We start from the raw sequence: 26941 nt of genomic DNA, 5'->3' as shown, positions 1-26941 counted from the left end.
TAAACCAAAAATTGTTATCCTTTCCCTTTATTGTCAAAGACTTCTTTTGCATGAGGAGTCCCAATTCGAACTCTCAACCTCTTAGGTGGAGTGGAATCGTGTCAAGCTAAAAAACTTGGGCAAGAGTTTGCTCGCTCTTGGAGCTTTACAATCTCCCAAACAAGTGACTTCTTCATGCCAAGCATTATTACCTCATATGGTAAGGAAATATGGAAGAGAAAGAAAGAAAGAAAGTTTGTATTAACATCTACAAAAGACCCGAAGAGTCTAAAACACCAAAGAGATCTTACATATGATCCATTACATGGATGTCAAGACAACATGAAAAAAGAAATACCAAGCTTCGACTAGAAAGATGGGCCATCGCACTTGCATAGTCTTTTTGGAGACGACAACAGAATCAACATAAAAGATAGTGTACATTGAGGCGATGTCCACACACACACACACACACACAACATTTTGAAGGGTGAAAGAGAATTAAACCCAAGGGAGAGTTTATTTATTAAAAAAATTAAAAGTGGATAAAATTCTTGGCCTTCCAAAAGTTTCTAGGTTTGAAGCTTGACACATGTGGTGCCTGTCCACGTCACCCAAAGAAAGAGAGGACGTCACTCAAAGAAAGAGAGGGTAATAAGAGTATTTAACCTCATTTAGCATTTAAATTTACCACTAAAACCATTTAAAGAGCCATGAACTAGGAAGTGAAACTAAATGAAGCCATTGACAGTCTTACCTTTGCTAGGCACGCACACGTACACCGCACAGAAAAACGTGGCCACATTTATCTTATCTTATCTTCTTCATCTAACAAAATTAGCTACATGCATGGATTGCATCCGTCCGGAGGCCTAATTATAATCAGCTATGCCACAGAATCCAGAACCCTATTAAGAAGCTTGCATTTAGAACTACAAAGAAGTACAGCAGCATTTGACGTCTGTTACAGGTGCTTTGGGAACAACAGCTTGTAATTTTATCAACCTTGTCTCGCAATCCTGGATGCTCCTCTAACTCCTCAATGCACGACTTGCTTCTTTGCCTTTCACGTTTTGCTGATTGAGATGCCATACTTGGAGTCTCTGCTGCTAGTCCCTTTTCAAGATTTTCACTTGATTTGTTTTGCCTTGCCTTCAATCTCTGCATTCACCTTGGTGTCAGCAATCAATGAAAGGAATTCTGCTAAGACAAACAAAGCTTTAAGAAGGATGATTATAATTAGGCTCCAGTCTAGATTCCTGTGCTAGAGTTTAGTAAAAGATCTAACCAACCTTAGTAAGAACATAGCCTGATTGGTGTCAAAAAGAAAAACAGAAACGTGCATGAGAATACAGCAGGTGCCCTGAAGGGCCAAAATCACTAAAATTGGTTTTAAAGAGGAGGGGGTAGGCAGTGTTATAGGGCACTACCAGATCATCCACCTCTATTTCACATTATTACTTCATAGATGATAATGCCATCAGAGGACCGTATGCGCCCACCAGTCCACTATTGCCCTACAAACCTCCTAGTAGTCAATATCCCACACGATTTGCACGGTGCCTCCTCTTGGCTACGGGTGCACCCCGGCTTGCCTGCAGCTTTCCCCCTCCGCTCCGCCGCCGCCTCCTCCCATATACTACTCTCACCACAGCTCTCTCTTCTTCCTTTGCCATCTGCAGCCCATCCCTTCTCTTCTTCTCTTGTGCCACCCATCGTCTCTACCTCACCCTCATTCCCCCATTTTTCTTAGCCCCGCGTCCGCCCTCCCTCTTTTTCTGTCTGGCCTTCTTCTTCCTCTACCTGCCCCTTCTGTTACTTTCCCTTTGCCTTTTTCTTCCTCCTCTATCTCCAGCTCCTTCCCCCCACCACACACCCGGCAGTCTCGGCACTCCGGCTTTTGGTTCCATGAGCCGCTGCCCCACTGGTTATCATCACCTGCATATAGTGGTGGCCACTGCAGCCTGCTCAAAGCTTAGAATTCGACCAGCACCTTCCCAAATTGAGTGCATTGATGGCCTGAACTTATTTTTCGGCGATTTGGCTTTATGATTGGATGGACTTCTATTCCGAGATACCTAGAAAAGCCCACCACCTCCACCAATATTCCTTGTTAAAAGATACTGGAAGAAATTTCGTGGTCTTGATAGCATGACTTTCGTGGCCAACAAGAGAGAGATGTTATTAACGTCTACAATAGACCCAAAGGATTTATCAGACCAAAAAGATGTTACATATGATCCATGAGTAAACTCAATAACAAAACAAAAAAGGAGCTCCTGAAAGGAAAACAGGGCCAACATACTACATAGACCCTGTGTGTACAATAGAGAAAGGCAGCAAAAGTACTGCTTGTGCCCGGACTCCCGGACTCATAATGTATCCAACTACATGACCTCCAAGGGCATGCAGTATGAGGATCGAGATATCTGAGCATGTACTTACTAGAGCTTTGTCATCACACAGAGGTCATGCTCAGGCAGCACTCTGAGAGACAGCCACCGAGACCCTTCTCAAACCTCCATTACAGATTTTTTTGATGCACACCCGTCCACTTCAAAGGTTACCATCCTCTGGGCCACGCACCCAGGGGGGTCACCAGAGAGAGGGCTAGATCCATTCAGGGGGCCAGACACCCCTGATCCCAAGCATCCCGACGTTTCTACCCATCAGCTGCAGATCCTAACATTGAGAGCTCTGATCCCAGGCAAGAGAATAGTACAGCTGGCATTATTAGCTGCTGAGTCTTGCTATACTATCTCCCATTCATTCCACAAAGTGACATATTGTATCAGCCATCTGGCTCTCACAACATTGCTGAGTCTTGCTATACTATCTCCCATTCATTCCACATAGTGACATATTGTATCAGCCATCTGGCTCTCACAATGCTATTAGCTAGTTTCTTTTTTTCACTTTTTTTCTGTGACTCAGGATTCCCATGATTCAGTGTACTACTTTTTGGTCTCATTGACCCTTGGGTCTTTTGAAGATGTTTATACAACTTTCTTTCTTTCTCCCTGTCTCAATCCAAAGGTGATGTGACAACACCCTTAGCTAACAATGGCAATCCTCATGGCATGGGACATGTCCGTGGAGATAAATGGGCCTCTCAATGAATCCATCCCCAGTGATCCTCAAGAAATGCACTATGGGGGATATCCATGTCTGGTCTGCATGGAGCCGAGTCGAATCCAGGTGAATGTTGCCCATTGATCTCCTACCATGAGAGATCAAGAAAGCCAGAGTCTAGGCTGTACTCTAAGGGACGGAGGTGGTCCATCTGAAGGCCGTGGGGCTTGAACCAACCGATGGTGCCTGCATACCTGCAATGCAACTACCGTGACCCTCCTGTGCCATTTTCTAACAAGGGCAGCAGATCCCAAGAAGTTCGTTCTTGTAGGATATGCTATTACTACCTTCCATATCTTTTTTCAGAGTTATTGTAGTGGGCCTAACGACGGGACTTGATGCACAAAAGACTAGAAACTCAAGGAAAAAGCCAACCAGTGCCCTGATAAATGGAGTCTCTATGAAGAAACCGAATTCATGACAAGGAGAAAATGGCTCACTTTTTCAGAAATGTCATTGTTTATTGAATGAAAAAGACAAAAATTCGTTTGTCTAGTAAACCACCAGAACTTAGGTATCCATTCCAGCAGATATTGAGGCTTTTTTTTCTGTTTGAAATATGAAAACATAACATCTGAAATGTAGTGCTACTGTCATGATCCATACCTTCAGTTTGAGCACAATTGTAATTGACTTGTCCATACCTTAAGATGTGTTTTCAGACTGTGGACTTCCTTTTCAAGTTCCGTCTTCCCTGATAAACTTTCCTTCAGTTTGTTTGCCCATGACTTTGCAGCATACGAGGACTCTTGCAACTTTTTCTGCAAAATTGAGATTGCCGTATGCATGTCTTCATTCTCCTGCATCAGAGAAACGATCTATCTCCCAAATTGAGTTAGTTACTAGAACGACAAAGCATTTATCCTTTCAACAACAGCAACCAGTAGACACCTCCAGTTCATTACTCGTGCCTTATTACTAGTGAAAACAATTATGTAAAAAGTTTTATCCTTCCAGGAAAGGGTAGAGGTTTTTTGTTGGAGTGCTGTAGTCCTAGAAGGTCTTTGGCAGAGGTTAGGTAAGGTTAACGCAAGCTTCAATTGCCTACCAAAGCTGTCAAGCAATCTCTCAAAAAAACCTTTATGTGTCGACTTACTACTTGGAAGATGGTAGAACGGCATAGAAATGGGAAAATGAATATTGTGGAGTAAATAAGCAGATAAAACAGACACGAAAGCCTAGCATTGCAAAGAGGAAAATATGATACAAAAAGCGATGCAACAGCAAGAACAGTGCAAGAGGATACAACATCCATTGTATGCAGGCAACACTCACATGAAGTAGGATCTTTCATAAGACAACCATAATAGAAATATAGAGCAATACCAAATTAGTGATGTGATACACCAGATGGCTATTAGCCCCCACAGGTCTGGAACTGTTGAGATGGGAGGTTGTGTGCTAGAAGAAGCTATGGTGCAATAGACAGTAAGGCAGATGATTGGCAAGAGAATGGGCTGGAGTGTGATTATGTAAATAGCCTGTGTGAACAGTGTTTGGTCAAGGTGGTCATCTTTTTGTAGGTGCAAACTAGGTTGACACGATTATTCCATGTCCACCTGCCAATAATGCTGGTCACAAACCTATGGCAATGCTGCAACATCTCAGCCCATCCAGAATCACAGATGTACCTGTTTGGCCCCCACAATCTCAGGATAAAATCTGTGAGTGAAGTTTGCAAACCCCATGTGTGTTCTATTATGGGAATGACAGTCCACCCAAGCATGTAGCCTACTTGTAGTGTGTCAAATCTGCTCGACACTCAATACTCATTGTAATGGGAGCTATACATACATGAGCTAGCCCATGCCTAGACATCACAATATGAGGGTAGAACATTGACATCCAAGACCCCCCCTCAATGTCTACCCGAAGGTGAACTACCTTTGTGGTCCGGTGCCAAGTCAATGAAGATAGAGGAAGCTTAGAAACAAGTTGTAACAGGCCTTCGTAAGGGTTGCGGTATGGGTACTTAGCTTATCTTCAAGAAAACAACAAATTCACACGTAAAACCTGAGAAAATCTGAAATAAACAAGAGAGAGAGAGAGAGTAGATAGAGAAGACACCACAGTAGGGGTCGGAATAGCCTTGGGCCGATCCCTAGTGTAGTGTCTTCTCTCTCTACTCTCTCTCTCTCTCTCTCTCTCTCTCTCTCTCGTTTATTTTCACATTTTCTCAAGGTTTTACACGTGAATTTGTTGTTTTCTTGAAGATAAGCTAAGTACCCGTGTCACATCCCTTACAAAGTCCTGTTACAATGGTATCAGAGCGAAGGTTACACTCTCATCGTGGGAAAAGCCAACATAGTCGGAAAAGGTCCAAGAGCCCATCTTCTTCATCAAGCCTTTCTTCTTCCTCATCATCATCTTCTTCTTCTTCCCCTTCTAGGTCACCCTCTCGATGGCATAGAAAGAAAGGGAAGAAAGGTAAGCGCAAAGCTAAGGAGTTCAAAGGAGGAGGAAGGACGGTGCGGTTTACACCATATGATGGAGCTTATGTTTACACAGACAAAGCCCTCATTTTTATCCACCAATTTGATATTGCTTTTGGTTCCAAAAACTATTCGGAGTCATCCAAGATTCGCATGGCTAGTTTACATCTTACGGAGACAGCCAATGCATGGTGGGGTGCACTCATGGTTGAGGAAACATGTCCCAAGAAATGGAAAGATGTCAAGAAGCAATTTTATGATCAGTTTTTACCTAAGAAGTTTCAAGATGATATGCACCTTGCATGGGAAAGATTGCCGATGGAAACAAGTGAGACAATTGATCACTACAACAAGAAATTTTGGGATGCATATCTCAAGATTACTCCTTTTAAGAAGATTCCTAAGAAGTCTAAGTCAAGAAAGTATCAGGCCAATTTGCGTGACAACATTTGAGATTTTATGAATGTACATCCGAATAATACCATCCAAGATTTGATGCAGTCAGCTTTAGTTGCTGCCAGGGTCTACATGTCACGACCCTGTGTTTTTCTATGGACAGTATGCAGGTGTGCACGGGGACATGGTGGACAGTGTGAATGGCATCAGATTGGAGTCAAAAAGTAAGCCCATGTGTGGACAACTCCAAGTGTGAAGGGGGCAAAGAGACTTTAATTTAAAAAGGTTTTATAACCTTTGGTGGGCAAAAATTAAAGTCTATAAAGGTTTTAAACCTTAGGAGGTCACTAGGCAATTTTTAGAGACTACTTCACTTTTGGAGACCCACGTCTCTCTCTTCTCCCTCTCTCTAGCTTTTTGGGAAGTGTGCAAGCTCTCATGCGTGGAAGAGAGGTGAAGTCGACTGCATATGGGGCTGCTGGTTTTTGGCTGCGCACAGAAGAACCAGTGCAGAATTGTACGACTGCTATAGGTACAGTGTACGGCTGCTGCAGGTACAGGCTGTGCAGGTCAGGCTGCTGCAGGTACAGGCGATGCAGGTCAGGCGGCTACAGTGGCAGATTCAGGCGGCGCAGGCAGCTGTACGACTGCAGGTACAGGTGTACAACTGCAGTACAGGAGGTGGGCTGGATTGGTAGCACACATGCCTTATTTATCTGGCGACTGTTGGGTTGCAGAACAGAAGGTGGGCTGGACTGCAGGCGCAGAGGGCTGAAACTCATGCTCTTTTGCACAAGAGTTAGGCTGCAGCTTACAGGTTGGTTTCTCTAGACACACAGGCAGCCAGGTGTGTGCTCTTTGGAGGACGCCGTGTTTTTGCAGAAAGGAGGGGCTGGTTTTTCATGAACATAGACATCATGTCGATGGCGTTCAACTGATGGAACTTTCAGCTTCTCTTTGCTTTGGGTTCGGGACTCTTTATGGGCTGTTTTTGTTTGGCTGCAAATTCAGCTATGTACTTGGGTTTTTGGCTGCAAGTACAGGTCACTTGGTTATGTTTCTTGGCATGGGAGTGATGCAAGCTCGCATGGCTGCGTACGCGTTCATGGAGCAGATTGTTTTCTTCCTGCTAGAAAGGAACAGAGGGACCTACAGATATGGGCATCTCTATGTTGCCAGATGTTTCATGAGGGAACAGGTAACTAGATGTATGCTGTTGTTGGCACTGTTGTTGAATGGTGCCATGAATGGTTCTGTATGGAAACACGACAGAAGTTTCAAAGGGAAACATGCCTAAGGGTTTCATGTGGAAACAGGTCGTAGGTTTCTCGAGGAAGCATGTTTTTGGGTTTCTCCAGGAGATAGGTCACATGCAGGCAGAAGGTACAGGAATGGACACATGTTTGGTACAGCCTTGCTACCGATTGGGTAGGGGACAGGGAATCCATGACAGAGATGGATAGTACCCTTGAAAGGTAGAGAGGATTGGTACAGGTGTGTCGACTGTATGGTATGCTCTGCTGTGATACGAGTTCTCTTCTGAGAGACAGTTTGGGAGTTTGTGTTGTGATGCAGAAGCACTGGATGTGTCAGGGTGTGATGCTGTTCATAGGGTGAGAGGCTATGGATGGTTGTGGCAGCCTTGATCATGGGAGAAAGCTTCTGTATGCAGACTCAATGTGTGGCAATGTTTTGATATGAACAATGGCTGGATTTGTTTGTGGATGCCGTGTGGACAAGAAGCCATGATGCAGATTCTTTGCAGGCTTCAGGAGTTCTACTATGACGGCTGAGTTCCCAGCCTTATTGTAATCAAAGCTCTTATAATCAATTAAAGAAATACCGCAAGGGGCGCCACTACGTTTTGGGGCCAATCGGTGTTCGTGTGCTGTTTGCAGGAGCACTCTAGCTCCCGTTGTTTGTTTTCCTTTTCTAGGTCTTCAATGGTGTTGCAGTGTTTTATGTGCGAGTGTTTGTTTCACCGCCCGTCAGGCCGGTTTCAAGGTTCCGTTGCCGGGACAATCGCCAACTTTCCTAAGGGGGTGAGCTCGTGGTTGTCTCATGAGAGTCACATCAAAAGCTTCAACATGTGGAAAGTGAAAGGGAAGTGCAGGAGGCAATGCAGGATTGTGTGTCTTTGCCTATATGAGGTGAAGAGCAAGAGCTGAAGATGAAGCTCAGGAGAAAAGACACCAAGGACAAGAAGTAGTCGGCCAGGAACAAGAAGCAATTGAAGTGTTATGGTGCAAAACATTCGACAGTTTGTCACCGGTCGTATCTTCATAGAGGCTTCATGGGTTCGGAAGACAGTTTCTTTCTATGTTTAGCAGTGGTGATCTACTATGCTTCATCGAGGACTTGTGCTTACCACTTGGGTGGAGTGCAAGCAGGTTTTGGGTGCCTGAGGATGTATCAGATGAGGCTCAGACGGAAGCGGAGGAACTTGACGAGGTTCTTATTCCCGAGCAGATACTGGCACATAAGGAAAGAAAGGTACAGGGTAAAGTTTCCCATCGCTATCCTGTGAAGTTCAAGAGCTGTTCACTGATGGATGCGAAGTGGATGGAGGAGGTTCACTGATGGATGCGAAGTGGATGGAGGAGGGTGACTTAGTAGATTCACCTCAGGATTTGCAGCTTTATCTTGATGCCTTTGAGTTGGAGTCGACTCTTGTTACGGCTCATTCACGTTCAGCAGAGCATAGGTCTGGAGCATTGCCTGATGCTTAAAAGAGGGGGGTACTTTCCCACATATGTTTCATGGCCATCCCGCAGGAGTCACACCCAGTGGTGCATCCATGAACATAATAAAGCACTTGATGTATCATACCAACATACATGCATCACACCACACAATCCAGAGTATTTCCCAATGTATTCTCAATGGTACCAGGATCCAATGGCGCCAATATACAAAAATACCTCTACCTCAAAAAGTGTATGCATACATGCACAAATAGAGTTTGATCCATATAGCCATGAACCAAACCAACTCTAGGACTGCTCGCAAGACTTATGCCCTACTTAGAGTTATCCATAGTTGCAGTTATAGTTCAAGGTGCGGCCGACTATGAACCATACTCAACCATCATCTCATGTGTCTAGAACACAAGATCATAGAAGTCCCATAAGCAGATGTACTGTCAGCCTCAGTACCTTCGGGTGAATACAAAGATGTCACCAAGCGACTCCTAGATGACAACTGAGCCTGTCTGTAACAAGGGAGCGGAGGTGCTACTTAGTGGATGTAGTGTTTGGATGCATTGAGTGCTTGCATATGCTCATGTTGTACCATTAGTCGTGGGTCCTGCGGGATGCCCATGGGCGTAAGGCTTGCGAGTAGCCCTTAGACTGTTACTTTGGAGTAGGTAGAGCATCTTGAGGAGCATATTGTTTGTGAATGCATATATGTGCCATGCATATGTTTGTCATATGTAGAATGATGCATGGTTTTGTTTTTGGCTAACACAGTTAACGTGTTTCCATTTGATTTCAGACTTTTGCTGTAGGTTCTGAAGGAACAAGCAAGAGGTGTTTGTCACTTTGGCGTGACAGCATGGCCTATTGTGCAAGATGATTATTTCATCACCCAGATGCATTGGAGGGCCAAATACTTTTGTCATATGGGGAGTCTTTGCTCATAAGATGCCTTACTGTGCCATTGAGTGCAATCGAGGACGCTTGCTATTTTTCAAGAGGGGAGTATGTCACGACCCTATGTTTTTCTATGGACAGTATGCAGGTGTGCACGGGGACATGGTGGACAGTGTGAATGGCATCAGATTGGAGTCAAAAAGTAAGCCCATGTGTGGACAACCCCAAGTGTGAAGGGGGCAAAGAGACTTTAATTTAAAAAGGTTTTATAACCTTTGGTGGGCAAAAATTAAAGTCTATAAAGGTTTTTAAACCTTAGGAGGCCACTAGGCAATTTTTAGAGACTACTCCACTTTTGGAGGCCCACGTCTCTCTCTTCTCCCTCTCTCTAGCTTTTTGGGAAGTGTGCAAGCTCTCATGCGTGGAAGAGAGGTGAAGTCGACTCCATATGGGGCTGCTGGTTTTTGGCTGCGCACAGAAGAACCAGTGCAGAATTGTACGACTGCTACAGGTATACGACTGCTACAGGTACAGTGTACGGGGCTGCGCAGGTCAGGCTGCAGGTACAGGCTGCTGCAGGTATAGGCGGCGCAGGTCAGGCGGCTGCAGTGGCAGATTCAGGCGGCGCAGGCAGCTGTACGACTGCAAGTACAGGTGTACGACTGCAGTACAGGAGGTGGGCTGGATTGGTAGCACACGTGCCCTATTTATCTGGCGACTGTTGGGTTGCAGAACAGAAGGTGGGCTGGACTGCAGGCGCGGAGGGCTGAAACTCATGCTCTTTTGCACAAGAGTTAGGCTGCAGCTTACAGGTTGGTTTCTCTAGACACACAGGCAGCCAGGTGTGTGCTCTTTGGAGGACGCCGTGTTTTTGCAGAAAGGAGGGGCTGGTTTTTCATGAACATAGACATCATGTCGATGGCGTTCAACTGATGGAACTTTCAGCTTCTCTTTGCTTTGGGTTCGGGACTCTTTATGGGCTGTTTTTGTTTGGCTGCAAAATCAGCTATGTACTTGGGTTTTTGGCTGCAAGTACAGGTCACTTGGTTATGTTTCTTGGCATGGGAGTGATGCAAGCTCGCATGGCTGCGTACGCGTTCATGGAGCAGATTGTTTTCTTCCTGCTAGAAAGGAACAGAGGGACCTACAGATATGGGCATCTCTATGTTGCCAGATGTTTCATGAGGGAGCAGGTAACTAGATGTATGCTGTTGTTGGCACTGTTGTTGAATGGTGCCATGAATGGTTCTGTATGGAAACAGGACAGAAGTTTCAAAGGGAAACATGCCTAAGGGTTTCATGTGGAAACAGGTCGTAGGTTTCTCGAGGAAGCATGTTTTTGGGTTTCTCCAAGAGATAGGTCACATGCAGGCAGAAGGTACAGGAATGGACACATGTTTGGTACAGCCTTGCTACCGATTGGGCAGGGGACAGGGAATCCATGACAAAGATGGATAGTACCCTTGAAAGGTAGAGAGGGTTGGTATATGGTATGCTGTGCTGTGATACGAGTTCTCTTCTGAGAGACAATTTGGGAGTCTGTGTTGTGATGCAGAAGCACTGGATGTGTCAGGGTGTGATGCTGTTCATAGGGTGAGAGGCTATGGATGGTTGTGGCAGCCCTGATCATGGGAGAAAGCTTCTGTATGCAGACTCAATGTGTGGGAGTGTTTTGATATGAACAATGGCTGGATTTGTTTGTGGATGCCGTGTGGACAAGAAGCCATGATGCAGATTCTTTGCAGGCTTCAGGAGTTCTACTATGACGGCTGAGTTCCCAGCGTTATTGTAATCAAAGCTCTTATAATCAATTAAAGAAATACCGCAAGGGGCGCCACTGCGTTTTGGGGCCAATCGGTGTCCGTGTGCTGTTTGCAGGAGCACTCTAGCTCCCCTTGTTTGTTTTCCTTTTCTAGGTCTTCAATGGTGTTGAAGTGTTTTATGTGCAAGTGTTTGTTTCACCGCCCGTCAGGCCGGTTTCATTACATGGTAGATGAACCAAAGAAAAAGACAAGTATTGGAGATCAAAAGTCTTTGGTACTTGAGAAGCGTGAGAAATCCAGGAATAAGTTTCGACCTATGAAGCCGAGGGGTATTCCAAAGTCCTACAAAGGAAAGCACAACTTGACCAATGAGCTAATAGAGGTCTACCGCAAGGAAGGAAAATGCTTTAGATGTGGCAAAGAGGGACAGATGTCGGCCCAATGTCCAGATCATCCTAAGGGACCAAGAGAGCAAGTAAAGCCCAAGGAAAAGTCTAAGCCAATGGTTGGTGGGATTCCCGATGTATTGGGAAACACTTTGGAACCCGAGGCTAGAGAGTTATGCCTCTCTTGGGACAAAGTTGCGGGACAAGAATTCTCTAGTGTTGTTTGACATGGGAGCCATAGATAATTCATTTCCATAGAGCTTGCGGAACAATTGGGTATCAAACCCAAGGAGATGGGACCAGCCTTGCATGCGGAACAAGTGTTTCATGGTGATGCAATGGTAGTAACACCTATCATTGGTAAGTTGAGGATTCATGTCCAGGGTTATGTGGACCATGAGGATTTCTATATTTCACCTTTGAAGCACTCGGATCTCATCTTGGGGATGCCATGGTTCCATAGGAAGAGTGCTATTATCCAGATTCCCGTGAGAACCATTTCTTTTTAGCTTAAGAATAAGGATATCACTATTGTAGCAGAGAAGAAGGGAGATACCATCCCTATTGTATCCCATGTATCTATTTCCAAACCAATAAAGTCTTCCATCTTTGCATATATGATCTTTGTAAAGGATAAGAGTGAGGACTCAGTGAAAGATTTAAACTCTCTTGAGAGGGAGAGACTACAGTTTCTAGGGGGATACAAGGATTGCTTCACGGATATTATTCCAAGGGAGTTGCCCCCTGAGCGACCAGAGGATCATGTGATAGAGGATTCTGGGGAGTTCACCCCTCAATCGACCTCCTTACCGTGTGAGTGCGGTACAATAAGAAGAGATTATGACACAAGGGCAAGACTTGTTATCAAAGTAGTTGATACGGCCTAGTTCTCTAGTGCTTCTAGCGCAAAAGAAGGATAGCTCATTCTGCACGTGCATGGAAGAAGGATTGTGTGATAGACATGTGTGGATTAGAGAGAATTGAACAAGATCATAATCGAGAAACGCTTTCCTATGCTGAGGGTTGATGATATATTGGATCGATTGGAAGGCGAGGCATTCTTTAGTCGGATTGACTTGAAGAGTGGCTATCATCAGATTCGGATCCAACCACCACAGGATATTCACAAGATTGCCTTCCATACAACTTTTGGATTGTTCGAGTATTTGGTGATGCCTTTTGGACTCACGAATGCTCCGGCTATCTTCAACCACATGATGAATTGGATCTTTAGACCGCATCAGAAGTATGCTGGTACTTTCTTTGATGCCATCATTGTTTTTTCCAAGACCAAAGAGGAACATAGAAAGAATTTAGCTAAGATATTCCAGGAGTTGCAGAAGCACAAGTTGTTCATCAATGGAAAGAAGAGTGAGTTTTTCTTAGAAGAGATACATTACCTTGGACATATAGTATCTAAGGAAGAAGTGCGGATGGACCCAGCAAAGCTAGAGGCCATCAAGAATTGGCCATAATTGAAATCCGTACATGAAGTGCATAGTTTCTTGGGGTTATGCTCCTATTACAAGAGGTTCATTAGAAACTTTGCCACCATTGCCGCTCCATTGCATGATCTAACGAAGAAGAAAGCAATGTTCAGATCGAGTGAGCGTCACAAACATGCCTTCAATCTATTGAAGGAGAGGCTTACTACTGGACTGGTATTGGTCATTTCAGACCTAGTGAAAAACCTTTTGTGGTGGAATGTGATGCAAGTGGAGATTGTATAGGGACATTTTTGCAACAAGAAGGACACGTGGTTGCCTTTGAAAGGCGAAGGTTGCAACATGCCGAGAAACACTCGTTGGTTTGTTGCAGGTTTATGAGAAAGAACTTCTAACCGTGATTCATGTCCTTACTTCATGGAAGCATTATTTACTTGGGACTGATTTCATGGTGGAGACAGATCATCAAAGTTTGAGACATTTTTTGACCCCAACTAAGCTTTCCGAGAAGTATACGAGGTGGGAAAAACTTTTGTCCATGTTTCATTTCCAGATTCTACACCTAGAAAGAAGAATGTAATTGCAGGTGCTCTATCTAGGAGACCATAGGCACATTCAATGATTGCAAGAAAGAGATTAGGGTTAGGGTAAGAGACACACTCAAGTGGAGTACCACACATGCACTCAATGAGAGTACCACCATAGCCAAGAGCTTGGCCTCAAGACTTGTATACATGATTGTAAAAAGGTTAAATGTCCATCTCCCCTAAATTACTTATATAGGTCCATGGTGTGTTCACATGGCCTTAGGCGTCCATGGCTAGTTGCCCAATTAATGTGTTCCCCTTCATTACAAACCATCCCCACCCGAATGGTTTCATCCTCGAAACCTTTGATTAGAATCACATAACATTATGGAGAACACAACATCTCCTCAATTCCAAATGTGAATGTAGCATGTAGAGGCTAAAGCCTGCAACTCTTGCATTACTGTAATTCTGCATAAGACACCCCCAAATCAGCTCCTTGTCTTTGCTCCATGAAGGTACATGCCTCTCCCAAAGCTCATTCCAACCATTGAGCTTACCCCATAGACATATGGGCTAAAAATAGTGAATTTGCAGGAATTTCTAGCAAGCTTACTCAATGTTATACCTCCCCATTTGCTTCATCAAAATCATCCAACATCAAAATCATCCAACAACCCTTGGTAATGCTCCATCATAGAAGCGGGTTGCCATGAAGCCTCCTCTTCGGGCAATCCTTTCCTTTTGACAAGGTATTCCACAAGAGTTCGATTATGAAGAACCCCATCTCATTTGCCCAAAACCTTCTCCGAAAGGTATTCAACCACTCCTTAATCCAAGGGAGGCAATTCCTCATGAACAACTACTGCTGGCCCCACATAAGCTTTCAAGTGTGACACATGAAAGACATCATGAATCCTTGTCGATGAAGGTAGTAACAATTGATCGGTTACTTCACCATTGGCATTACCTTCGAGCAATCCATATCTTGATTTTGGCAACCTCAAGAACACATAATCACCCTCCTTAACTCCAAGTGTCTTCTATGCTTATCCGCATAATGCATCATACTCTCTTGGGCTTGCTTCATGTGCATCTTGCATTGTTGAAGCAAAGATTACATTTTCTTTTTTTGCATTTTGATTCACCGCATTTTACTTAATGACCATCATTGGCACATATACTTTATACCCATATAATGCTTCAAAAGGAGACATGCCGATGCTCTCATGATGGGGGTGCTATTGTATGCAAATTCAGTAAGAGGAAACCACTCATCCCATGCACTTTGGATCTCATAGCAAAAGTGCCTCAAATAGGTCTCCACCCACTTATTCACCCTTTCTGTTTGACCATCGGTCTCTAGATGATAAGCGTTGCTAGGCGTCAACTTAGTTCCCATGATAGCAAACAATGTGCCCCAAAATAAGCTCATGAATTTGACATCCCGATCACTCACAATCTCCATAGGAGCAACCTTTGTCATACGATCCACCACCACATACAAGATGTCCCAACCCCTCTTTGTAGACGGTAATGCCGTAACAAAGTCCATAGAAATGTGAGTCCATTTGCCTACGGGAATAGGCAAAGGTTGCAATAAACTATTCGGCTTATGAGTAGGATCTTTGTTAAGTTGACAAGGCATACACTTTGACACAAATACATGTATGTCCTTCCACATTCCCTTCCAAAAGAATCTCTTTCTAATCTTGTCATAGGTTCTGAAGTTTCCCAAGTACCCGCCATAGAGATTGCATGCATTTCTTCCAAAAACTTTTACTTGTATGATGAGTGAGGCACCAAGTAGACCTTGTCCTTGTAGTATATGAGACGTTTGATGTCGAAAATGTAGAAACTCATCAAGAGTACCTTGCTGTAATTTTTGAAAAATCTGAGACATGTCTCCTCATTCAATAAGTACTCCTCTTGTATGTCTACAATCCAATCATTATGCCATGCATTCTAAAAATGAGGAAGAGCATCGAAAACACTTGGACATTGTGTTTCAAGAACTGCAGAAGCATATGTGAATGGCAAGAAGAGTGAGTTCTTTTTGTCAGAAATTCACTGCTTGGGCCACAGTGTGTCCAAGTAAGGGGTCACAATGGATCCAGTCAAGAACAAGGCTATTATGGAATGGCCAAAGTTGACTAGTGTGCATGCAGTTCGAAGTTTCCTTGGCTTATGCTCTTACTACAGAAAGTTTATCAAGTGGTTTGCAGTGGTAGCTAGTCCATTGCATGATTTGACAAAGAAAGCCGTGGGATTTTGATGGACCAAAGCTGAAAAAGAATCCTTTGAAGCATTGAAATTTTATGCTAGCAAAGGACCGGTGTTGATTATTCCAGATTTGTCAAAGCCTTTTATGGTTGAATGTGATGCTTCGGGAGATTGCATCTGAACAGTCTTGAACCAAGAGGGCCATGTTGTGGCCTATGAAAGTCGAAGACTTCAAGGAGCCAAAAAGACCACACCCACATATGAGAAAGAGTTGATGGCTATCATTTATGCATTGAATATTTGGAAGCACTATCTTATGGGTGTTGAGTTTGTTATCAAGACAGATCATCAAAGTCTTAGATACTTCATGTCTCAACCTAAAATATCCGAAAAGCATATAAGATGGGCTAGTTATTTGGCCCAATTTCATTTCCAAATTATCCATACTCATGGAAAAGACAACAAGGTAGCAAATGCATTACTCGGAGACCCATGAGCCATGTGGTTTGTAGGGATTATCATATGGATTTTACTTCGATGAAAGATCTTTATGCTATCGATGAGGATTTCAAAGATATTGCAGAATGGAGACTTGGTGACCTCTTATGTCATCAAAGAGGGTTTTCTTATGATGCAAACCTATTTATGTGTGACAAAAGATTTGAGGCCAAAAGTGATGGAAGAATGCCATGCTCCACCCTACAAGGGGCATAGAGACATCTTGACTACAAGTCAAGCTTTAGAGAGCTACTTCTTTTGGCCTAGCATGAGAAAGAACATTGACAAATATGTTCAAGAATGTCTGGTTTGTCAGAAGGTCAAGTTTTATTGACAAAAGCCGATAGGACTATTACAACCATTGCCAATTCCGAATGTTCCATGGAAGAGTATTGCTATGGATTTTATCTTTGGATTGCCAAAGTCAAGACATGGGAATGATGGAATATGGACTATTGTTGATAGATTTAGTAAGCAAGCCCACTTCATTCCAGTGAAGAAGACTATTCGCACAGAGCATATGGCGAGATTGTTTATTCAGTAGATTGTCAAGCACCATGGATTGCCTAAGTCCATTGTGAGGGATAGAGATCCTCGGACTACCAGTTTCTTTTGGAGAGCTCTTTTCGACAATATGGGGTCAAAGCTGAATTTTCATCCTCAAACCGATGGACAAAGTGTGATTGCAAATCTCACTATCTTAGATATGCTAAAGTGTTACGATCTCGAAGTAAAGAATCGATGGGAAAAATATTTGCCTTTGGTTGAGTATGCTTACAACAACATAGTTCATTCATCGACAAGCAAAGCCCCTTTTGAGATTATTTATGGCAAACCATTGCTGTTGCCCGTGCTTAGAACCAAGAAAGAGATCTTCCATGCGGATGAGTTTGTTCGAGATTTGGATACAGCTTTTGCACAGGTTCGAAGGTCTATTGAGACATCTCAAGCCAAGCAAAAGAAAGTTGCAGATAAGATGGAAGGAAGGTCTCATTTGAAGAAGGAAATTGGGTCTTGTTGAGATTCGAGAAAGCAAGACTCGGTCTAAAGCCATGGAACACAAGGACCCAAAGCTTGCTCCTAGGTATTATGGACGTTTTTAGATTACAGAGAAGATCAACGATGTATGCTATCGTTTGGACCTTCCGACACATTAGAGGATACATAATGCCTTCCATGTCAGTTTAATGAAACCATATACGGGACTACCCCCAGAGGAGCTTGTATTGGAGGATCCACCAGAGGTGAAAGAGTAAGAAGAGATTTTGCAACCAAGACAGATTGGATGCGAAACGGATGCCAGAGGAGTACTTCAAGGACTATCCACATATACTTCGAGCTTATGAGGAAGCAGTTGGTCCACATGTACTAGAAGTACAGGCATAGATGCCTTGTGAACAAGACAGATTCAAGAGGGAAAGAGTGTACCTCTAGCCCTCTTCATTGTATATATATATTTTGGAATGTAATTGATCAATATTCTGCTTATGTAATGGTTAATTGGATATGCTCTAGTTTGGGTCGGTTGCATACCAGATGACCCAAGGAGCAAGATTTGTACTTGGACAACCTTTGTGCCAAATATCTTGGATTTCATAGTTGGGCAGTCAGTGCAACCAAATAGTCCAGATGACTATTGATGAACAGTCGGGCGGTCAATGTTGCGAGCAGATAGCCCAGATGACTATATTGGATTTCAAAGTCGGACAGTTAGTGCGACCAGATAGCCTAGATGACTATTGATGAACACTCGGGCGGTCCTAGTGACCAGATGGCCCTGATGATTGACTGAGCGGTTTCCTTCAGGAGCCAGATAGCTCAGCACCGGTTTCTGATGAGACCAGACAAGACAATCCATGAACAGGAGGATCTTTACTTATGTATTGCATACTGATGTATGTTTGAATTTCTTTGACTTTGTGTGCTGTTTTTGATGTGTGGACAATGCTTGGATTTATGGCATGTGATAGTCCATCGGGCTCCAGACTACTTGGCCAATACCTAGAATACCCAGTAGACTTGTTGACTAGCTTCTGTCTAGAGGTAAGAACGGATTTATTTTATCTAACACATGTGACAAGCCATGAAGAAGTACCATCATCAAGAATAAAGCCATTCGTCAAAGATAAGGCATAGAGATGTTGCTAGATGAGGAGATGACATGACAGATATGGGGATGACCAGATACACAAGCTCACCACATGGGGCTAGTACTTAGAGCATATGGATATGCTTGGAACACTTGTACTCCACAATTAAGGAAGGGAATGTAACTATTTGTCTCTCCTAGCACTATTTTCATGATGGAACCCTTGCCCAGACACTAGACAGCATGGGAACAGGCACCATAAAGTTTGCTCATGGAAAAGCACTAGTTTTGGTAAAAAAGCACAAAAAAGAAAAAAGTCAAACTAAGTTGACCGCGAGCCAGGAGCATCAGTAGCAAGAGGAGACTGAGAGACCAAAAAGCAGCTCTAGGGCCAAAAGGCCCTAAAGCCACAAAAGCAAAGCACAAGAACTTTTGATAAAAGTTGAGTAATATTTTATTATTAAAAGTAAAAGAAGAAAGCAAAGTGAAAAGGCCAAAGTAAAAAGCAAGACTTCCTCAGGTATAAAAGAAGCATGAGTCTCTCTTGAGCACCAAGGAGAAGGGCGTGAAGATCATCGAACAAGGTTTGGAGCTTATCATCTTCTTCATCATCATCATCATCCGGCTGTTTCCGTACACCTACCGCTGCTGCCTCTCAGCGCTGCCTGCACCACCAACGCCAGCCAGCCGCCACCGTACAACACCACCAGCTCCACCTATGTGGAGCCTGCAAAATCAGTCGGCGCTAGAGAACTGCCTTCTATTTGTGCCGCCAATGCTAGCCTATGTGCCGCCTATGCCAGCCGGCTGCCGCCTAAACAGTGCCGTCATCATCTATCCGACTGCTGACGTCTGCCGCCGCTGTTGCCTGTGTGTCAGCCACTGCCTGCCGTACTACCATCATCGGATACCTGCTCCATGCAACCGTGTGGGCTAACCCTGGTTCATACACCTTTGGAGAAGCCTTTTGAGGGTTGTTTCTATTCCAGATTGGGTGACAGAATCTACAATTGGTTATCATATACTTTGTCATCTACACACATCACCTGTGTATCTCTTATAAAAGTTTGTGGTTCATTGGATTTGGATTTGGGTACTAGCCCGGTGAGAGATTGTTGTGGGCCATCTATGTGGTGTGCTCGACATCATAAATCTTGTGCCTCGACACAACCCCGACTTGGGTTTCTACATCAACATATCTGTTTGCTTTTGTATTCATTGGTTGTATTGATCTGGCTTGCGAGCCCGTGGATTGTTCCTGAATAAATTCTTTAAAGGGGGTAGGGCATGTTCCCCGCTCAAAGTTCCTTAAACCCTTCTCTCTCCCTCTCTCTATCTTCTCTCTCTATTTTGCTATTTCTTGGATACGTGGTGGAATCTGTCGAAGCACGCCCCGCTAGGCTTACACCTCTCCAATCCTAATGGTAACCCTTTGAGCTCGCCCACCAGTGACTATGACACTTGAGCCAACCACTGCCGGCAAGAGCGGCTCGCTGACAGAAATACTAACCCCCCTACGTCCTAGAGGGGCCAAAAGAGGGGAGACCAAAAAGTGTGACTCCTGCCTGATAAAATCTTCCCGCAGCAATGGGTATGCCACTTAGAGAGATGGTGCTCTTGGAGGAAAAGAATGTCGATAGGTCTCCCAACTACAGCTCTATGGAGCTCTCCTCTAAGGACACCTCGCCTCTGAAAGCACTGAGGCCCCCCCAAACCCTCAATGTTCCATGAGACAATCCACATATCAATCTCTGTGGGAGGCGGAACCTTCGGAACTGCCCTCCACTCAAAGAGTCTTGGGTGGGGGTTTCAACCGGGAGTAGTCAATGATGGGACAAAAGCGCGCCAGGTGGGCATGGATCCTATCCTCCATGTATCACCACTCTGTGCGAGCTCGAGAGTAAGCTTACTCTGAAACCCATCGGTCACAATGAAGGTATCTCTAAGAGGGGGAAAGGGATACTACAACTAAGATATGAAGGAACACAAAGAGCAGTACCTCCAGGCTAGAGGACACCACCTCCCCGTCCAAATCTCTATGGCCTAAGCCTCCAAGCTCCATTCGAGCCAAGGGCCAGACATGGGTGAGCACATCTATGATGCGCAGATCATGAAGATGGTGCGAAAGCTCTACTGCCTGTCCTTGCATGGAAGCAACCACCGACTTCAAATTCCACTCCGTCCCTGGGACTTCACTCAAGGGAAAGGAGAAGATCATCGCGCCACTCTCTGGCGTAGATGGCTTGGAATGATGGAACACCACACAAATCCAAATGGGAGCCACTGTCTCCTCAAAAATATCAGTTCCTTCCACAAGGAGACGTCGGAAGAAATTGTAATCCACTGGCAGCCCCAGGATCCTAGGGGGCCCACCTGGTGACTCTGGCGAGAGCCCTCATTGGAGAGGCAGCAATGGTCATCTCTACCGGCTCCAAGAAGCATCGGCGGAGGCTACCTCCGCTCTAGATAAGGCGCTACCAGGGCAGCGGGGAGAAGCGGAGGAGGGGACTCGGCAGGGGGGACTACTGTGGGAAGAATCGGAAGTGAGGATTCAGGATGGGGGGGGGGGGGGGGGAGGGGAGGCGCTTCATGAAATTCTGTTGGAATTCAGACCTGCAATCTAGAAGTATAGGGATACGGATTTACGATATACTCATTATATTCAAAAGAAAATAAAAACTAAAAACTTGCATAGAAACCCTGTTTTCTTAAAGGACTGTCTTACGCCAGAATGCTGGAGGGAGCATTTGGTATATGTGTTTCTCTAAGGGAAGTTTGGTTGCAACAGCTCGCGGCGGGGAGTGTTCAAAGGATGGCTCAAGCGCGGCAAAAACCTGCCCAGGTCTTGACCAGCCTTGGTATGGTGAAAAATGGTGTGCTTCCGGTACGATGGGCAAGGGCCGACGAAGCGGTCCTCCCTGAGTGAAGTGCCAAGACACCTAAGGAGGATCTTGGAGGGTTCTGACCAGGCGATGAAGGGGAATGGGAATGGGGATGGGGATGGGGAAGCTGGGAAGAGAGAGATGGAAGCGGCTAGGAGTGATCCACCAGAGAGGGAGGGTGCAGGGAGGGGCTCGTCGGGGGTACAACATGAGCATATGAAAGCACTCAATGCATCCAAACACTACATCTACCAAGTACTTTCCCACATATGTTCTCATGGCCATCCCGCAGGAGTTACACCCAGTGGTGCATCCATGAACATAATAAAGAACATAATCCATGAACTCGAGGAGGAGTTTCGATGGGGTAACGGCCGCCAGACTGGAGCTGGAGGTAGGACCCTCACAGTGACTGGGGGACCCATTGCCAACGGGTGGATGCGGCAATAAATACTCAAAACAATTCTCTGACAGAACTGAATCCTCCTATACTCTGCTAGCCTAGCGCGCACGACGACGCTGCTCAGCTTTGAAAGTCGGCTGGTGGCCCTGGTGCGGGCCAACGGTCTGCCACTCTCTGGCAGCAGAGTCGTCTGTGGTCGGGGGTCCTGGTGCTGGCTGCCTGAGGGCATGCATCTCTCCCAACCCCCTGATGATGATCTGAGCTAGGACCGCGGAACCACCGGAGGCGGTCTCTTGGACTGGCACCGAGGACAAGCTCTTGCGAGATGTCCCATCTGCTTGCAAATGAAACATTGGCTTGGGGGGCCTAAGTACTCTACTCTGGTCTCCCCATAGCATAGTCACCAGAAACGAGAAACAGAAACGGAAACATTCGAGGAATGCAAACGGAGAAACGAGTTTTTAGGGGTGGAAACGGCCGTTTCCTGTGACAATAGCACTTGGGAAACGAGAAACTCAGATAAGAAGGCCGAATGAATCCGGCTGAAACCGGCCTGACGGGCGGTGAAACAAACACTCGCACATAAAACACTTCAACACCATTGAAGACCTAGAAAAGGAAAACAAACAGGGGGAGCTAGAGTGCTCCTGCAAACAGTACACGGACACCGATTGGCCCCAAATCGCAGTGGCGCCCCTTGCGGTATTTCTTTAATTGATTATAAGAGCTTTGATTACAATATAAGGCTGGGAACTCAGCCGTCAAAATGGAACCCCTGAAGCCTGCAAAGAACCTGCATCTGGCTTCTTGTCCACACGGTATCCCCAAACAAGTCCAGCCATTGTTCATATCAAAAGACTCTCTCACATTGAGTCTGCATACAGAAGCTTTCTCCCATGATCAAGGCTGCCACAACCATCCATAGCCTCTCACACTATGAACAGCATCACACCCTGACACATCCAGTGCTCCTGCATCACAACACAGACTCCCAAACTGTCTCTCAAAAGAATATCACAGCACAGCATACCATACAGTCGACACACCTGTACAAACCCTCTCTACCTTCCAAGGGTACTATCCATCTCTGTCATGGATTCCCTGTCCCCTGCCCAATCAGTAGTAGCAAGGCTGTACCAAACATGTGTCCATTCCTGTACCTTCTGCCTGCATGTGACCTATCTCTTGGAGAAACCCAAAAACATGTTTCCTCGTCGAGAAACCTACGCATGAAACCCTTAGGCCTGTTTCTCTTTTGAAACTTCTGTCCTGTTTCCATACATCTAGTTACATGTTCCCTCATGAAACATCTGGCAACATAGAGATGCCCATAACTGTAGGTCCCACTGTTCCTTTCTAGCAGGAAGAAAACAATCTGCTCCATGAGCACGCAGCCATGCGAGCTTGCTTCACTCCCATGCCAAGAAACATAACCAAATGACCTTGTACTTGCAGCCAAAAACCCAAGCACATAGCTGAATTTGCAGCCACACAAAAACAGCCCATAAATTGTCCTGTTTCCACCCTCTGAACTGTCAAACCCTTCCTCTCACAAAGGGCTAGAGAGAACCACTCTGGAACAGTCTTGAGCCAGTGAAAAGAGAGACTCCGAAAGACATCACCTGCAGTCGCACTTGCTCACAAAGAAAGAGAGACTTACAGTCTTTATGTCGCTTTCCACAATAGAGAAAAAGACACGAGGAAAAGAGAGGTTCAGTCTGCGCCTGTGCTTTCTGTAGCGCAGCAGACAGCCAGTATTCTCTCCCCAAAAAGCATGCGTGTGGAACTATTCACTTGCGCCTGTAGCTTCTGTGCCTTAATAGCCCAGCCCGCCAGCCTTCCTAAATCAAAAGAGAGAGAGACTGTGTGCTGCCCGACCAGTACACAAGCCTGTGGCAAAGAGGGAAAAACTTGTGTGTCCTCAGCGTACAGCCCAACCAGACGCCAGCTTTCCCATAAACCAAATCTCTTGCGTGTAGCTGCAGTCCAGCCGCCCACCCTTTCCAAGAGAAAAACACGTGTGTATGCTGCAGTCGACTCTTAGCAAGAGAGAGAAAGCCTACGTGCTGTTCATCCCCATGCTTCCTTGCAGCCCACTTCTTCCAAAAAGCACACGTGGCCCCAAAATAGCATAAGGGACACGTTTTTCTTTAATGAAAGGCCTTAAAAATGACTTTAAAGGTTTTCAAAACCTTTTAGGTTAAAATCTCTTTGCCCCCCTTCACACTTGGGGTTTTCCACACATGGGCTTCCTTTTTGACTCCAACCTGATGCCATTCACACTGTCCACCATGTCCCCGTTCACACCTGCATACTGTCCAGAGGAAAACACAGGGTCGTAACACCGGCTCGAAGGAGCTCAGATAACTGTTTTTCTAACTCGCCCTTTAAAGTCTTGGAAAGACGATAGGGAAACTTGCTAGGAGGATCCGATCTTGGGATCAAATCAATGTGATGGTCCTCAGGGCGAGAGGGTGGGAGACTGGGCGGGAGATCGTCCCTGAGCATATGTCCTGATGTCTGGACAGGAGGTCTGCTAAGTGAGGGACTGAAGATGAGATGGATGCTACCGATGAGGTAGAGGCTGTTTGAGCACAAACATAAAGTAGTGCTCCTTATGCTTCCTTGCAGATAGCTCGTCGGGCCTGGAGATGTGAAATCAATGGGATACCAAGAATGCTTCTATCCCCACGAATCATGACAAGCTCAAGAAAACCTTTACAGATAGTAAAAGTGTCCTGCCCCCAATCGGGAATAGGCTCATACTGACGGAACCACTGAATTCCTAAGATCATGTCGCACCCCAACAAAACGAGACAATGAAATCTCGTTGGAATGAGGCCTTCTGAACGTCAAAGGCAAATTGCTATGCCTTCTGAGAAATGTGGGTGCGGAGACCAGGTGTGAACCCGTCCACATCCAGATGATATGGGACTAATGTGCAGCTCATTTTGTTAGCCAACCGGGGATAGATGGCATCCTCAGAACTGCCCATATCGAAAAGGACTACAAACTGTCGATCCTTGAGCCATAGCTCGGATGAGGCTTTTCTGTGCAGCATGGCTCTCACCCTCCTGCTTAGCATCAAATACCACGGATGGCATAGGATGCATAGAAGGTAAAAGTTGAACCGCATTGGTGCTAGTAGGCGGGGTTGGAGGAGCTGGGGATGCTGTGGCAACTGTGGCAGAAGGAGCTTTGGCGGCTTGTGCCGCTTGCCATTTGTGGCAATCCTTCTTACCATGCCCTATGATGTGATAGAAAAAACATCTGTTTTCTGACTGATACTTCTTTTGCTCCTTTGGAGTAAGATAACCTCTAGTAATGCCTGCTTTAGCCTTTTCATCGGGTTTTTTTAAGGTTTAGACTCTTTATCTTTCATACCCCCTGAACTGGAGCTATTACTGCCGTCCTTCTTAGCATTTTTAGAAGATGCATTACCTTTCCCTGGCTGTGCAGCAAATTGTTGTTGCTGGGGTTTGGTACTGGACTGGGATGACTGTTTGGGCTTGCCTCCGTTCATTTTCATTTTCTTCATTCTGAGCGAGAGTCAAAGCCCGGTCATATGTACTAGGTTCAAAGTTGCGAACTGTGAACTGAATGTTAGGATCCAATCCACGAATGAATTGCTCCATCTTGGCCTGCGCAGATAGTCCTAACTGCTGTGCTAAAGTAATAATCTTGCCGGAAAACTAAAGCACTGGGGATCTGTTCTGTCTGAGTCCATAGAACTCATCTGCCAGACCGGTCATGTAATGGGGCGGGAGGAATCTGGTCTTCAGGTCATGGACAAATGTATCCCAGCTAAAAGCTGTGACACTGTGGTCTGGTCTGTATAAAGATTAGACCATGCTGCCACCAAGTGATTACCTCACTAGTGAGATGGGGAGCCGCTACGTGGACTCTATCCTCAGAATCTGTGATCCTAGCTAATGGAAAATGAGCAGTAAATTGATGAATGAATTGATTAACTGCTAAATGATCACACTTACCATCATACTTACTGAAATTTGGTTGACTGCGAATGACGGTAGTTGATGCTGCGGACAGCTGGCTGGTGGCACCTGAGGCGGGGGAAGTTGAAGAGAGGTGCTGGTATCTAAGATGAATGGCCTCCTTTTCCCTTTGGTGCTCGAGTAACATACGTTCTCGATCGAGCTCTCGTTGGTGCTCCCGAGCGACGAGTTCAGCCTAACGCCAGTTTTCGTCGATACTGCGTTGGGCTTCCTTATAGTCCCGTCTTTCTGCTTTTTCTTGTTGTTTTCTTGCTTCTGCTTCTGCTTCTGCTTTTTCTTCTCTCCGTCTGGCCTCGTCTTCTCTTCATTGTTGTTCCATCTGAAAGAAGAGGGAGATGTAGTCGGGGACTGCTGGAGGCGGAGGAGGACGTGCTACTGTTGCCTCCTAGAGTTGGAGACGCTCCATGAGTAGCTAGTTCTAAGCTCTAAGAAGAGCTATGGTGTCTGCTGTAGTCAGAAGAGCAAGGTCTCCTTCGGGGGAGACTTCTTCCGGCTGATGGGTACTCTCCTCTGTAGACATGATGCTAAAGTCGGTGGTTGTGCCGGAACGCAATCTGACCATCCAAGGATGCCCTCACGCTAGGATACAGTGTGTGTGGACAAGCTAAATCTGATACCAATGTAACATGTAGCGGAAGTATTCGTATTGGAGGATCCTGTCATACAAACGCTCGCACCGTCTTCTGTATCCTGAGTTTCGCAAGTTTAGCAATCCACTTTAAGACTTCAAACTTTTAAGAGATATGAGAGAGAGATGAGAACTGTACACCGTATGGGGTCCCGAATTACCCACTGATGGGCCCCCTATCCCGTTACCGAGATAGTATTTGCTTTATTATCTTCGAAGAGACTGACGATGTGACTGACGATAAACCAAACACAAGACCTTTGAAGACCAAGAGTTGGGCTGAACTGTACACGATTGTAGAAGCACCAATGATGTCCAATCTCGAGCCTATGCACTCTTCCCAATGGAATGAGGGAGAGATGCAAAGCTAAGGCTGAGAGAGGGGATATTTGGGACTGTTCTAGACTGAGTATGAATGCTGTAAATGATTATGAATGCTGCGTTTTACCTTCACCAAGTGGCTGGAGCAAAATGATGAGATGATGAATGCTCAAAACTGTATGGATGCAGAAAACGCAAGGTGAACTGCTGGCTGAATGCCGAACTGAT

The 26941-nt window shown here is 45.3% G+C and overlaps 1 protein-coding gene across 6 annotated transcripts in view; it reads right to left on the bottom strand.

Annotated features, from left to right (window-relative positions):
- Window positions 1–476: 476 nt before the first annotated feature.
- The window catches only part of LOC147629393 (uncharacterized), a 124720-nt gene continuing 98255 nt past the window's right edge, over window positions 477–26941 (bottom strand). For 5 of the 6 annotated variants that reach the window (XM_086812642.1, XM_086812647.1, XM_086812643.1 and 2 more), the window contains 2 exons: window positions 3756–3929; window positions 477–1140 (listed from right to left, as the gene is read on the bottom strand). In XM_086812642.1, the coding sequence (XP_086668768.1) occupies window positions 862–1140; window positions 3756–3929 (453 nt within the window). In that variant the 3' untranslated portion in view covers window positions 477–861. The remainder of the gene's footprint in view (window positions 1141–3755; window positions 3930–26941) is intronic. The other variant, XM_086812646.1, reaches the window with a different exon arrangement.

Source organism: Cibotium barometz, chromosome 18, assembly GCF_041138505.1.
Source record: "Cibotium barometz isolate CiBa-2024 chromosome 18, ASM4113850v1, whole genome shotgun sequence".
NCBI lineage: Eukaryota > Viridiplantae > Streptophyta > Polypodiopsida > Cyatheales > Cibotiaceae > Cibotium > Cibotium barometz.
Note: the sequence above shows the minus strand (reverse complement) of the source record. Positions and strands in the feature narration are given on the sequence as shown.